General features: G+C 36.8%; 1 protein-coding gene across 6 annotated transcripts in view; it reads right to left on the minus strand.

The window, feature by feature from the left end:
• The window catches only part of LOC120301660 (titin-like), a 35,252-nt gene extending 21,864 nt beyond the window's left edge, over nucleotides 1-13,388 (minus strand). For all 6 annotated transcript variants that reach the window (XM_039329181.1, XM_039329180.1, XM_039329177.1 and 3 more), the window contains exons 1-10: nucleotides 13,176-13,388; nucleotides 11,080-11,183; nucleotides 6,870-7,073; nucleotides 5,888-6,175; nucleotides 4,302-4,390; nucleotides 3,965-4,209; nucleotides 3,073-3,391; nucleotides 2,325-2,468; nucleotides 1,746-1,871; nucleotides 610-747 (exon numbers count right to left, since the gene is read on the minus strand). In XM_039329181.1, the coding sequence (XP_039185115.1) occupies nucleotides 610-747; nucleotides 1,746-1,871; nucleotides 2,325-2,468; nucleotides 3,073-3,391; nucleotides 3,965-4,209; nucleotides 4,302-4,390; nucleotides 5,888-6,175; nucleotides 6,870-7,073; nucleotides 11,080-11,170 (1,644 nt within the window). In that variant the 5' untranslated portion in view covers nucleotides 11,171-11,183; nucleotides 13,176-13,388. The remainder of the gene's footprint in view (nucleotides 1-609; nucleotides 748-1,745; nucleotides 1,872-2,324; nucleotides 2,469-3,072; nucleotides 3,392-3,964; nucleotides 4,210-4,301; nucleotides 4,391-5,887; nucleotides 6,176-6,869; nucleotides 7,074-11,079; nucleotides 11,184-13,175) is intronic.
• Between the last annotated feature and the right edge of the window lie 454 nt (nucleotides 13,389-13,842).

Consider the following 13,842-nt stretch of genomic DNA (forward strand, 5'->3'; position numbering starts at 1 on the left):
AATGGCAATAGCACTTAGACTTATATACCACTTCATAGTGCTTTACAGCACTCTCTAAGCAGTCTACAGCGTCAGTGTCTTGCCCCCAATACAATCAGATTTGTTTGAACAAAGCAAAACCCCAGGAGTTACTAAGGAAATGGTTTGTTGCTGCGTAGTTTGTGTACAATTTTTGGAATATCCCACAATTTCAAAAGCATTTTTCCATTCAAAAATCTGTTTAAGAAAACTAGGATGCTATTGTTTCCTTCACCAACCTCTATAATTTTGAGGTTCTAAGATCAAAACTTCTCTTCACCTAGTAGGCCAATGTAATTAGTCCTATTTAATTTAGATAAAGGATTTAGAGAGACTTCTGTGAATGTCAGAAGTGACAAATATACTGCATATTGGGGATAAGTGGAAAACATCAAGCTAGAGGAATATCAGATAACTCAAATTTTTTATTACAATAATAGACAAGTATAAAGTTAGAGACATAATTTCCAAAGAGGAATTCTTCAAAGCAGTAATAAGCAAATCAAAGCAGAAATGAATGTATATTTAATAGTGCTAATAAATTTTGTAATTAAGAAAGAGGAAGGTTTGTTTCACAAGACTGATATTTACCTTTTCATGAGTAATGTGAATTTCTTCCTTTCTTGTAGGAATTTCTTCTCTAGCTCTTGAAATCAGTTCTTGTTCTTTAATTGTGTCAGCAGCTATTATTACCCTGGGCACAGGAACTTTCACTGGTTCTTTTCTTATCTAATTTTATGATAGAGAATAGAGAGTATTAATGATTGAATCTAAACAAACAACGACAACATTTCTCAAAATATATTACACATGAGATGACCATAATTAGCACAAGGGGAAAGTCTAGCATAGGATTCAAATAAATAAATTTCAGCAGCATAAAGACCCAGTTTGGTCTAATGGTTAAGGCACCAGACTAGAAATGGGAGACCATGAGTTACAGTCCCTTCTTGGGCTTGAACACTAGCTGGGTGACTTTGGGCCAGTCATTCTCCCTCAGCCCAACCCATCTCATAGGATTGTTGTTGTGCAGAAAACAGGAGGAAGAAGGTGTGTTGGATATATGGAACAGAACAGAATAGAATATTCTAGAATAGAATAGAACATTCTAGAATAGAATGGTATAGAATAGAATAGAACATTCTAGAATAGAATGGTATAGAATAGAATAAAACATTCTAGAACAAAACAGAATAGAATAGAATTCTTTATTGGCCAAGTGTGACTGGACACACAAGGAATTTGTCTCTGGTGCATAAGCTCTCAGTGTACACACAAACAACAAAGTGATCGGTCATAGATCATAATTCATGGTTACAATCATTAATCATAAGACACAAACTAAAAGTGATAAATCATAAGACACCAATTGGAGAAGGTAATAGGAAAGATGAGAAGAATAATAGTAATACAGTCTCACTACATGGGCCTAAGACAGTTTGGTGCAAATTAAGTACTCAGCAGAGTGATGGCATGGGGGAAAAACTATCTTTGAGTCTAGTTTTTTGGCATGCAATGCCCTATAGCAGCGTCTTGAGGGGAGAATAAACAAACAAACAAGCAAACAAATAAATATCATGGTTATTCAGCCTGTTAAGTTTTCATAGCAAGTGTGGCGAGAAAGAGGGGAATTCCCTTCTGTTCATTGATAATAAAGTATACCATGGAAATGAAGCTTGCTAATGAAATCAATTGGCTTTTTCTATGAGTAAATGGGTCCTATTTACCTTTTCCTCAGTGATCTGTATTTGTTCTTGTTTTGTAGTAACTGCTTCTCTAGTTCTCGATATCATTTCTTGCTCTCTGGCTTTTTCAGCAGTAGTAGTAATTACTATGGCAGCTTCTTTTTTAACCTGATATTTTAATGGCAAAAAGAAAGAAATGAAAAACAAGCTATAACATTTAATTTCATCAATCATCATATATAAAAAACATGCAATATATAAAAGCAAATGAGGGGAAATACAACTGGGGATAAAAGTTAGTTTAAACTGAGCAAAGGGAAAAAATAAACGAAGTTTCAGAAAAAAAGTCATACTGATAAATGCATTAGATGAATTAAGATATTTTTCATCAAGTTTATTTAATTGGTTCAGGGCCTGTTTTAAAATTGTTAGCCAACTCCTAACATTAACATCGGTGGATTTGTTGAACCTGCAAGTTTATTGGTTTTACTGTATCTTTATGACATGCTTGTCTGCAGTATTGGCCAATGTATTGTTTATTTTCTGCAACTGCCTGCACTGGCAGCATTAATGGAAAACAAGGGGAAAGCGTTATTTATTGTCACTTTGCTTTATATCTACCTGCTCCTGGACAGGCGGAATGTGTACTGCGGCCATGGCTGTCCTTTTAGCCATCTGCTCTACAGCACTTGGATGAGGTTCTCTCTCTCTGGCCATGTCAACAGCTGCAACGACGGTAGCAACAGCTGTTGTTTTGTCAACGTCCTGAGAGACACAAATGAGTGCCATGAAAAGACAGCTCATTGGAATACAATATCAGCAACATGAGAAATAGGTGCAAACACAAGCAACTGTTTTGCCAGATTGTTCTGTGACAAAATTATAGCACAACACAGTCTAAATTAGGGGTTGGCATACTGCAGCCCAGGGGCCAAATACTAGCCCGGTAACTGTTTATTATATGGCTCCTGAGCTAAGAATAGGCAGGCGGGTGGCAAATTGCTAGGCCCGAGCCTCAGCAAGATCCTGGAACAAAGGTGTAGAGCAAGGAGGCAGGGTCATGGTATACTGGACAATGGTGGTAGCCTATTAGTAGCCTCCTTGCTGGTAGGCCAGTGCCATATAAAGGCTGCCATGTTTCTTGGCCTGCAGATCTGTCAGGCAGACTTTGTGGAGGCAGAGGAGGGGAAGAAACTAGCCATTTATAAAAATATGTTTGCCAAACCCTGGCCTAAATAACTGGGCATATAAAAAAAAAGTAACAGGGGGCCTAATTTCTCCTAAGCAGACCTATTCTGTGGCAAAACCATATTACTTTGAGGAAAATGTCCTGCCCCTTGCACAGTATTTTTCTTTGAAAAGGTCTCACCTCTGTAGCAGCAGCAGCAGCACCAATTGCAAGGGTAGCCTCTGCTGCAGCAGCTCCGCAAATTGCAACCTGTTCATGCACTCCGTATCTCCCTTCCCATCTTTCTTCAGTCCTCATCTGGGTGGTGCTCATAGTTACTCTGGTATCTTTCATTCTGGTTTCCGAAGTAGCTACGAAGCCTTCCTGTTTCCAAGGAGGAAGCACATCAGCTCCCATTGCTGCTGTGGCCTGTGTTTTCCGGACCAAGATTGGTGATCTCACAGGTCTGATAGGTGACGTAGAGACTGAAAGCCTTGTAACTCCAGCAGGAGACACCGATCTGTTAACAAAAGAGAACTTATTTTGATGCTAGGGGAAGAACAGCTCACCAAAGTGACTGTGGGAAGGTGGAAAATTAGGCCACCAGTAACCCTCCAGAATACCCAATTCCATCAAAACATCTTTTCAATGGATATTCAGTTACATAACTGTAGATCAGAGGTCCCCAAACCTTTGGGCACCAGGGACCGGATTTGTGGAGAAAGGTTTTTCTACAGACTGGAGAGTGTGTGATTTTGTGTGCTGCCTGCATCCCATAGAAGAGGCTTTGCCTGTTTGTGTGGTTGTTGGCATGCCGCGGGCCGGTACTGCTCCACAGACTGGAGGTTGGGGACCCCTGTTGGGGACTCACTACAGGAGTATATAATAGCAGTGTTGGCCAGAAATATTTTGCTGCACTGCTTAAAGATCAATGTTTGCCTTGGGAAAGGCACAGTGTGATTCTCCAGTTGTTCTTGAATTTTAACTCCCATCAGCTACAGCAACTATAATTAATAATAATGAGAAATTCTAGGAACTGCTGGGCTTTTTCCTGATTTGGGCCAAAGCAGGATTTTACATGTGAGTAGTTTACCTGACTGGAGATGGTGTTGGAGCTCTCACATGGCGTACAGGAGATGGTGACTGTCTGATTGGGGATGGTGATTGCTGGCGTGCCATCTGTACTTTGGCTGCAATGATTGGTGGAGTAGGCGATTTAGAAGCAGGGTGAGGAATCATCCGTGGGGGTGCCTTATGGGGCAGCTGCTGCCCAGTGGCACTTTCTATAGTCATCTCAGCAGTTGCAAGTGTTCTGGCATCAAAGTGGGCTTCAATCTTCTGCAATGAAAGATCAATGAAAATCTAGTTAAAGCCCCAGCCTTTGAAATGGTAACCAAATGGTTGGTAACACACTTTGACAAATTACCAACCTTTTCAGTTCGGGTTTCTCGTGTTTGTGTAATCTGAGCAGTCGAAACAATCGTCTTTGTCTTTTTAGCAGGAACAGCTTCATCTTCGCCTTAGAGAAAAGAGAATGGGATTTATTAGAATTGGTTCTGGGAGGGGAGGAGAGAAGTATATACAATCTGTGATTCCAGTTATTTATGTGCAGATATATCCACAAATTTCCCAGCATTTTTGCTCAACTTGAAAGAGATGTTACCCTTTTATAGAAAAACAGCATAAGGAAAATAAATAAATAAATAAATAACTGAATAAGTTAATTCTCTCAGGCACAGATTAATAAAGAGATGAATTCATATCAAATTAGGCCTTTTCATATCAGCCAACAATATAATGCAGAATAGCCAAGTCTAAAATAGTCTATTTAGAAAGAAACACCACTACATTTTATAGGAAAAATGCCTATATAAGGGAGCTTAAGCAAAATTCTGGGAAGGTATTCTCTTATAAATATAAATATAAAACCAATGGAACCAATGAAAGCCAGCACAAATAGCCATCATCTTTTGCTCCTTATTGTTCTTCATATATACAGAGTAAACATTTAAGAGGGTCCGATAAGTTTGTTAATAAAAATTGCCCATTTTTAAATCAGGTTTTCTGGATACAGACAGCTTTGTAAAGTCAAATATTCCTATAAATTGTTTTTGGGATTTTAGCTAACTAACCACATGATTTTAGCCTTGGGAGCAGGTAGGGATATTGGGCACTGATGCACTTGTGTATTTGTTTTCTAGTTCAGTCCTTCCCAAATGACAGCTAAATGCATGGTTAGGGCCTAAATGATGTCTAGGAAAACACGAGGACCAAAATATTTGGCATCCTTGAACGTATTAAGCTAATGCTTGTTGAAAAAACCATCATAATAAAGTTCTCCCATAATGTCAACCCACAAAACATGATTTATTAATCCCATTAGCTGAATTCACATTTTGTCTCAGAAGTTACTTTGCCTTAAATAAATAAAGCCTTATTACTTAGTATGATATATAAATCTAACCTATATAATTTATCATGAGTTTTTCTTTTCTTTTACTGTGTGCATGTGGGATGAAGCTATTAAATGCAGTACTGTGAGGCCTGAATTTTTGCTCCTTCACGGGCCTGCAACTCCACTTGGTTTACATTTCAGTACATGTTTAAGCAACTTACTGTGAAACTATGACACCCAGAAAGAAAAACCCTGGAGTGAAAAACTGAGCTGTTGATTTACTGGATTTTAGATTAATACAATGTAAAACAATTACAAATATAGACACTGTGCCTCATGCTAGCAATAAGTTAGCCTACTTGTTTTTCTTGTATTAACAGGGAAAGAAAAGAAGTAGAACATTTGTTGCTGTTGCTTTCTGAAAACAATTACGCTGAAGTATTTTTGATCAGCTTGTGTCCAGGGTGAAATTTTACAACCACATTAAAACCACTTGAGAGAAATGGAATTGATTGATTTGTTGACAGAAGAGCAATCATTGTGAAATTTGCTGCCCTGATGGTATAATCCTAAAGATTTTTTGGGGGGGAAACATTCTTGTTTGATTGTCCTAGTCTTTACCTTGAATGAGCAGTTCGGCTGTTGAAGTAGCTCGTCCCACGCTATTAGTGGCATTTACTGAATAGGTTCCAGAGTCTTCAGGGTAAGCTTCTGCAATTATTAAACTGTAGAGGTCTCCTTCATGTAAAATTTGAAAATCGGGGGAGCTTTGAATTTCTGCTCCATCCCGATAGAACTTCACCACAGGTGTAGGGATTCCAGTCACTCTCACGTCAAGTCGAACTTGACTTCCTTGTCGAGTAGTCATGCTCTGTAGTCGTTGTGAAAAGTTGGGTGGTGCTGTTTCAGCTGGGAGGAAGAGGAGGAGGAGACAAATGTATCAGCAAGAACAAACATAAGGAACATCATGAATCTCTATACTACTAAAATCTTTTTGTCTGTAACCTTTGACTTGGTGAAATAGTGCACCTTAGGGCAAAACCTTTTGAACCGAGATACCTTAAATAGGCTGACTTACAAAATGTAAGTGGACATCATTCGAAAAGAATGTTTTATGTTATAAAAATCATTTTGAGACGTGATACAAAACATCTTAAACATGTCTTATGGTCAGTTCCTGACATTCAACTCTGCTATACAGTTAAACATGGGCTTCTTTCAAGGCAGATACATTTCTGATATCTCCCTAATTTTTTTAGAACTTTTCAAGTATATTAGAAACTCTGCTTCTGTTGAAGGTAAGAAATCCAGTAAGGAAATATCTCTGAAATAATGAACCAAGAGTTGCAAACTGTGCCTCTGAAAATGGACAAAGGATTTCAATTTCCCATAACTCTTTGGAGCCATAAGTTGCCCATAATTCTGAAATGATGGGGCAGAAGCAAGGCTTTTTATGATCAAGTTGTAAAGACCCTTTCCTTTAAATAGCAACATAAAAATCAATATAAAGCAGAATGTGGACATATAGGTTTGATTGTTCTTAGAAGTACCTATAAGTCAGTCTTCATATTTACTATTTATGTTATAATACAACACAACCTACCAGTGACAAGTAGTTCTGCAGTACTTGTGGCTTGTCCAGATCCATTGGTGGCTTGTAGGGTATATCTTCCACTGATATCTGCGGTCACGGCGGGGATCACAAGTTTAGCGCGGCCATCGCTAAATGAGATCTGCACACCGGGCTGAGTTGCAGCAGAAATAACCTGGCCATCCCGATACCAGCTCACCTCAGGAACTGGGAAACCTTGAGAAGGAGAGTGAAGTACAGGTAAATGCTTAAAAGATCCCATTGGCATCAGTCCTAAAATACCACAGTTCTTCCTAGTGTATATGCTAGTTGCTAAAGGGCTGGATCAAGGGTTTCAGTAATTGAGATAGAATGAGAAATGGCTGGTCATGGGGAAAAAGTCTATGCTTACTGCAACCCAATCCCCCAAAATAGGATAAGGCTCAATTTATTTTATATTTGGTTGGTTATATTATCATTATTCTGTTGTTTTGCATATACACTGAGAGCTTATGCACTGGAGACAAATTCCTTGGTCAAATAAAGTTCTATTCTATTCTATTCTATTCTATTCTATTCTATTCTATTCTATTCTATTCTATTCTATTCTATTCTATTCTATTCTATTCTTCTGAAATATTCAGATCTGCTTTCTTTAGGATATAGTTTGCTGCTCCTTCCTCTAAATATCTGATACAAAGATGTATTTATATTCTTAAAGGATATTATCAAAGAAAGACTATATTTTAAATGCCTGATGCTTGAGAAGGAAAGACATGTAGGTGCAATGATAAAAAATACACTTTTTGTGATTTAGGAAGTCAAATTTCAAGAAATAAAAATGTTCATAGAGTTTTGGTGCATTACAATAACCAAGCACTGAATCATTGTCAGACCTGTCCAATATAATGAGTAACTTGGGGGGAAAAGAGATTTATAACATCTTGTAATATGAGTTAGTGTTGCCATAAGATTGCAGTGATTGAAAGGTTGGATTGAAAAGCAAAACAAAAGAGACTCAGTACTATTTCACACATCATGCTAAACTGTACTTTTGTTTGCTTTTGGTAATGATGTATGGGCCTAATTATTATGTCTTAGAATTATGTACAAATGCAATCATAATTTCAGAAATGGAAGTTCTCACTATAATGTAAGGCAAACATTACTTTAGTTGTCTATTAAGTTTACTGTCCTATGAAGCCCAGGGAATGTGGTAGAGGGAGTTTACTCTGAAAGATGCAAGGAGGAGTATGGAGTATGGTTGGAGGCAAAATCTCAACGGTAGCAATAGGGTATTTCTAAGTGTTTAAGTCCATATATCTTAAAGATGTCAAGGTTGAGAAACATTCTGGTCTTCAGGCTCTTTAAGATGGGGCCATGAACCAAATAAAGAAGGAAACAACTTAAAATCTTTCCTGTCAGATTGCAATCTCATAATCAGTTCCATACTTCTATATTCAATGATTTCCCTTGCTAATGTTATCTTCTCTCAGAATGGGAATAAAGAGTTGTCAAGAAACAGCAATCAGTGGAGAGAGACACTACTTGGAAACCATGATTACTATGAGAATGTGAGGGCATTGATACGTATCTGATGCAAAGTTCTGCAGAATTTATCAATGTTTCAGAAAAAAAGGAATAAATAGAACAAAATATTATGTTTAGAGGATTTATAGAAAGGATAGAGGGCTGCCTTTTATTTGTTTAATAATAGAAACAGATTATATTTTTCCTATGAAATCTTCTGTGTAGGGGTGTGTTAGTATTAATTTATATAATTAATTAATTAAATTAATATTAATTTAAATCCTTTGTCTATTAGGTAAATACTGTCATTTTCTAGCAGTACACAATTATAAAATGTACACAAACAATAGTATGACTAATTTCAGTGGCAGGTTCCAGCACATTTTAGGGTCTATAATATCATATATTTGTATGTTTAAAAAATTGCTTTTCAATAATCTAATCCCAAAATTCTGTATCAACATGAAAAGAAAATTTACATAAAAAATACAGTTGGAGCATATAACATAAAGATATTTTAAGTCACACCATTTCAATCAATTAAAACTTTCAGACATCTGCTTTAATAACCTCAAATATTCACGATCATAACAGATACGGGGGTCCTTACAAATGTTTTAAATACAAAACTACTCAAATAATATAGAAAAGCATAAGGATCTGGTTTAAACATCAGCGGTGCATACATGAAGAGTGTCTATGTACGTGTGTGTGTATGTATGTGTGTGTGTGTATGTGTGAGTGCACAAACACATTCACACACACATATGCACGCATGCATACACAACTCATGCACTTTCTCTATTTAATAGTTGTTGATCCTTCAGCTGATCTGAATTATAATTATGGACATCATTCAGTTGGGAGAAAAGTATCTGGTCAAAAAGGTGACTTAGAAGTATGCAAAATTGCAGAAAGACTTCGCATCTTGAAGTACATACAAGTCCTGTCTTAAGAATTTGAGAAGCCTAGACACATGTCTATTTCTCCCCTATTAAATAGCCATTTTCCTACTTAATTCCCACAACACCCTATATTTTCTTTTCCTGACAGAGAAATCAAAGAAGAAACATCAAAAGTTGGGAAGTAAATCCCAAACACTGAAATAACTTTTGGAATTTTAAGTGATCATCATATTTTTGATAATGAATATGAAAGCTTTGATTGGCAAATATTGATTCAAATTATCATTTCAAATTCTGAACTAATCTTTGGATAAAACCTGGGCAATTGATTCTTTTTTAAAAATGTATCTTTTGAAGTTAGTGGTAGACTAAATTGCTCCTGCAACTGTAGCAAGTGGAGCATGGCTAACGAGTATTATTCTTTCTCTGATATCTTATAATTTCCAGCTCAGAATAAATAATTGAAGTTAATATGATTCAGAGGAAGAAGCCAAACAGCTGGGATTTCAAGAGACCTAGAGACCTTTTTAGAGGAAGTGAGCCCTGCCTTGATTGTTCAAACCTATTACTTAAATTCTGCTCATTGTTTACTATAACATTACAGCAGCCTGATTAATATGCATATTGTTTTTTCCTGCTTGGTGAAAATAGATATATTGTCAGCATATAATCCAAACATGCATATGATATAATGTTGGTGTGTGTTCTGAATCAGGCAATACAGTATTTTCATACTTTATTCAAATCCTATAATATGATTCTTAATTTAGAAATATGTGGGCTGCTATAAAGCACAGCATGATCTCATTGGCCTGGAAATAATTGCTCCACATCTAAAATACTGATGCTACCAAAGGCATCACAATCAGAGCTATTTTTTAATTGATGCATATTGGTGCAATATGAAAGAGGTAGGACTTTTATGCCACAACTATTATAGCTTATTGCTGCTATTCTGACATAAGCTGGAAAACATTACAGACAGCATATAGATTTAAGGCCTGATCCATTTCAAAACTTAACGCTAGCTTAAAATATAAGAGATTCATGAAATGAACTCCTAATGGAACATGATCAACATTATTGCTGTGATCCATAAGCTCATCTTGATATATAAGAACACCCAGTGTTTCCACTTGGCATCCATCAGAGTTGCCATATTGGGCTATAAAGTTTTAGAGGACCACTAGCTGGGAAAAGAATCTGTATTTCCATGCTTCCACCTATTGGCCATTTGGATTTTGTGGTCTGGATATGCTAATTTTAGTCTTAGAAAATAAAACCTGTGACTGTAGCCCAATGATTTATTTTCAAAATACAAAGGGGGGGGGAATTGAGGCAAATGTTAAGTGGGGAGTAGGGAATAACTGCAACAATCTGACTTCTCGTAAATTGATGTTTTGAGCATGACCATGCCCAAAGTGGGGCCATTTTGTAGTCATTTTCTTTTGAGTGTCCATAATATGCTGTCAAAGTGAAAAATGCATCTATTGACTCCAGACTCCCTGACCTAGCCTGATGTGCTGGTGATTTTCCAGTCTTCAACTTGATACAGAAGAGATAATTGATCTCTTCTCCTCATGAGACCTATTACCTGTCTAATATACAACTGATGAAGCTTCCAGGATAGGAAGTGAAATGTCTTGTTTTTCCTCAAAAAATCAGCCCAGTTGCCTTTTCAAAATAAAAACAACTTTTGATACAACTATGACCTGGATAAATGAGAGAAAAGCTGCCCTCTTAACCATTTTGGGAGACATCAGCCACAAGAAAGAAAACAATAACCAAAAAAACACATGGACGCTCACCACTAATATGAGCCTCAAAGGTTGCGGCACTACCCTCCAGTGCCACAACACTTTGTAACGGCTGCGTAAATGTTGGCGCTTTGCTTGTCATTTTTACAGGCACTCTGGAAAAAAGATAGACATAAAAATAGAAGGTGAGAAAACAATTTGTGGAAAACAACAGGCATAAAAAGCAACATAAATATGAGGTCTTATAGAAGGATTGTTCTACTTAGATTAGATCTGCGGCTCTTGAATGGTTTACTTTTGTTAATGTGGCATTTATTGAAATTTATATCATTAAATTATTTTTCTTTATTGCCCATCTACTGATTAATACAATCATAACAAATTGTCAACAATTCAAACATACATCGAACAGAATAGCTGTGCCAATAAAGAGCTTACTTTTTAATGTTGAATTTGCCATACTTTTATATATAACCATTTCTTAATCCCTTCTTAATGGGAATTGAACAAAAAAAATCTTTATAACCCAAAATTGTTTGAAAATTTAATTTATTTTACTTTCCTATTAAATAAAAACACAGAAAAATGATATATTTTTTTGCTAAAAGAAATTATTTGAAAAGTTTCTCTTAATGTGAAAAATGGTTTTGGTAAAAGGCCATTACAGAGAAGAGAAGAGAAAAGAAGAGAAGAGAAGAGAAAATAAAAAAGAAAAGAAAAGAAAAAGAGAATGCAAAAATATAAGCAGGGCAGTTGAATTTAGGATAGAAGGAGAGAAGGCCAAGTTTGAAATGTGAGCTTGGCTATAAGATAACAACTGACATTGATGGTTTGAACAACTGCAGGAAGGTACAAAATCTGTAAAACTATATTTTGTCCAGTATAATATTTGTTGCTCTAACACTCTGTCCCCACTCTCTTGTAAACCACAAAAAGATATATATCTAAACAAGAATAACTGATTTTATTGCAAAATATTTCTTAATATGGATGCCCAACAGTGTCAAATCAATTTATTCTGTTATATTAACTGAGTACTAAGTGTTAACTTGATATTTATTATGATTTATCATACAGGATTGGACAGAGTCACGGGGGAGGGGGGTTACAACAGCCAAAAATAGAATTCCAGTAATGTCAGTGATTTATGTGAGGCCTATTTTTCTTGGCCATTTAAAAAAAAAATTGCTATAGTTTTAAGTTTGGAACAATCATAGAATAAGATGAATATGTAGATAGATGGAGAGAGAGAATAGAACAGAACATGTCAATATATTGCCTTATTAAACATAATATACTCAATTTAGTCATTCCTCTTTTTAAAGTTACTGGCTCCAAATTTTGTACTGAAATGTTCTACACAAATGTATTTCAGTTACGTTAGGCCAGTCTCTATATATTATCTATTTTCCCAAATTAATTGTAGCCATATATTCCAGTTAAAAAACAACAACCATACATCATCCCTTCTAAGCTGTTGGATGAGTTCACTATTGTGTATATTTCAGTCTTCTTTTTTTTTCCAACTTCCACAAAAGATGAGGAAAATCTCCTATTATTCAGTTGTGATCTTATATGGCTTTTGTATCACTAGCATTTCAAAGGTATGTCTCTGAAATGTCACATTCCCAAAATAACCATTCCAGGTTTGAGTGACAGGAGGCAAGTGGTCCAGAGCTGCGATGTAATGGATATGGCAGCAGCTGATTCCCTTAAAAAGTCATCAGTGCCTAGCCTTGGCTACGTGGCTTTATCAGAGCTATTCTGGGAACGTCTTGGTTTCTCTGTAAGTAATATAACCTTCAACACTCTTTTGGAAGGATTAAACGTTAACCCAACCTTTGAAATAACTTTTCACCCACAAGCACATTTTAAGAAATGATCACTACCAACTGCAAAGACCTAAGAGTTCATAAACACCAGGCATTCATGGGAAAAGTGCATTCCCCAAAAATAAATCTACAAAGAGCTACAGACTTTTCTCCCTCTTCCCCCCCATCCCATTCCAGCCTGCCTGACCCCACACCAATGCATCTCCTCAAATGCATCCCCTGCAAGCAGGGCTGTATTTAAAATAATTAAAGAAAGCGCCCCAGAGCTTACTTGACAGAGAGAACTCACTCAATTCTTACAGGCATGCTACTAACCTGATTTCACAGGAGTGCCTAAGTGGAGCGGGCTAAGCCCAAACGGATGTTTCTGGAGCGACGTCCTTATCCAGAGGATGATGTTAAACAATCCCAACATGAGAATGGTTGAGCCTCTAGCTCTCAAAAACAAAACTACACAGTCGAAACAGTGTAGTTTTGTTTTCTTTGCAATCCCTACACCCGAGGCGAGGCTGGGAATGCACGACTGCTCAGAAGGGCAAACATGGTGGTTTGGCTTTTTATACTCCAGATCTGCTGACAGGTCTGCCTGTGTCACTTCAACATCACTTCTCATTGGCTTTTCGAAAGGAAGGCCTTGGGAGAAGAGGGGGAAGGGTTCACTTGGAGCAATAAGACCACCTGTTTGTCTGATTGACACATCTAATTTTGGCTATGCTGAAGACAGAGCAACGGGCCTATTCAGAAACTCTAGTTGGGAAGGGAGGCAATCATTGTACCAGATGCTCATAAGCAATTCAGGTCTTTAGTATAATCCTTCAAAAGAATAAAAGAATAGGGAAATGGAGATAGAAATATCAACACTTAAACAAGAAAAAACCATCCGTAATCACCATACAATCAACCCTGTTACTGCCACTCAACCAGTCACATGGTGAGGAAAAAATTGCTATCAAATGCCATTGCCCAATACCCTTGTTCATGC

The sequence above is a fragment of the Crotalus tigris genome, unplaced genomic scaffold, assembly GCF_016545835.1.
Source record: "Crotalus tigris isolate CLP2741 ecotype Arizona unplaced genomic scaffold, ASM1654583v1 scf7180000024389.207434, whole genome shotgun sequence".
NCBI lineage: Eukaryota > Metazoa > Chordata > Lepidosauria > Squamata > Viperidae > Crotalus > Crotalus tigris.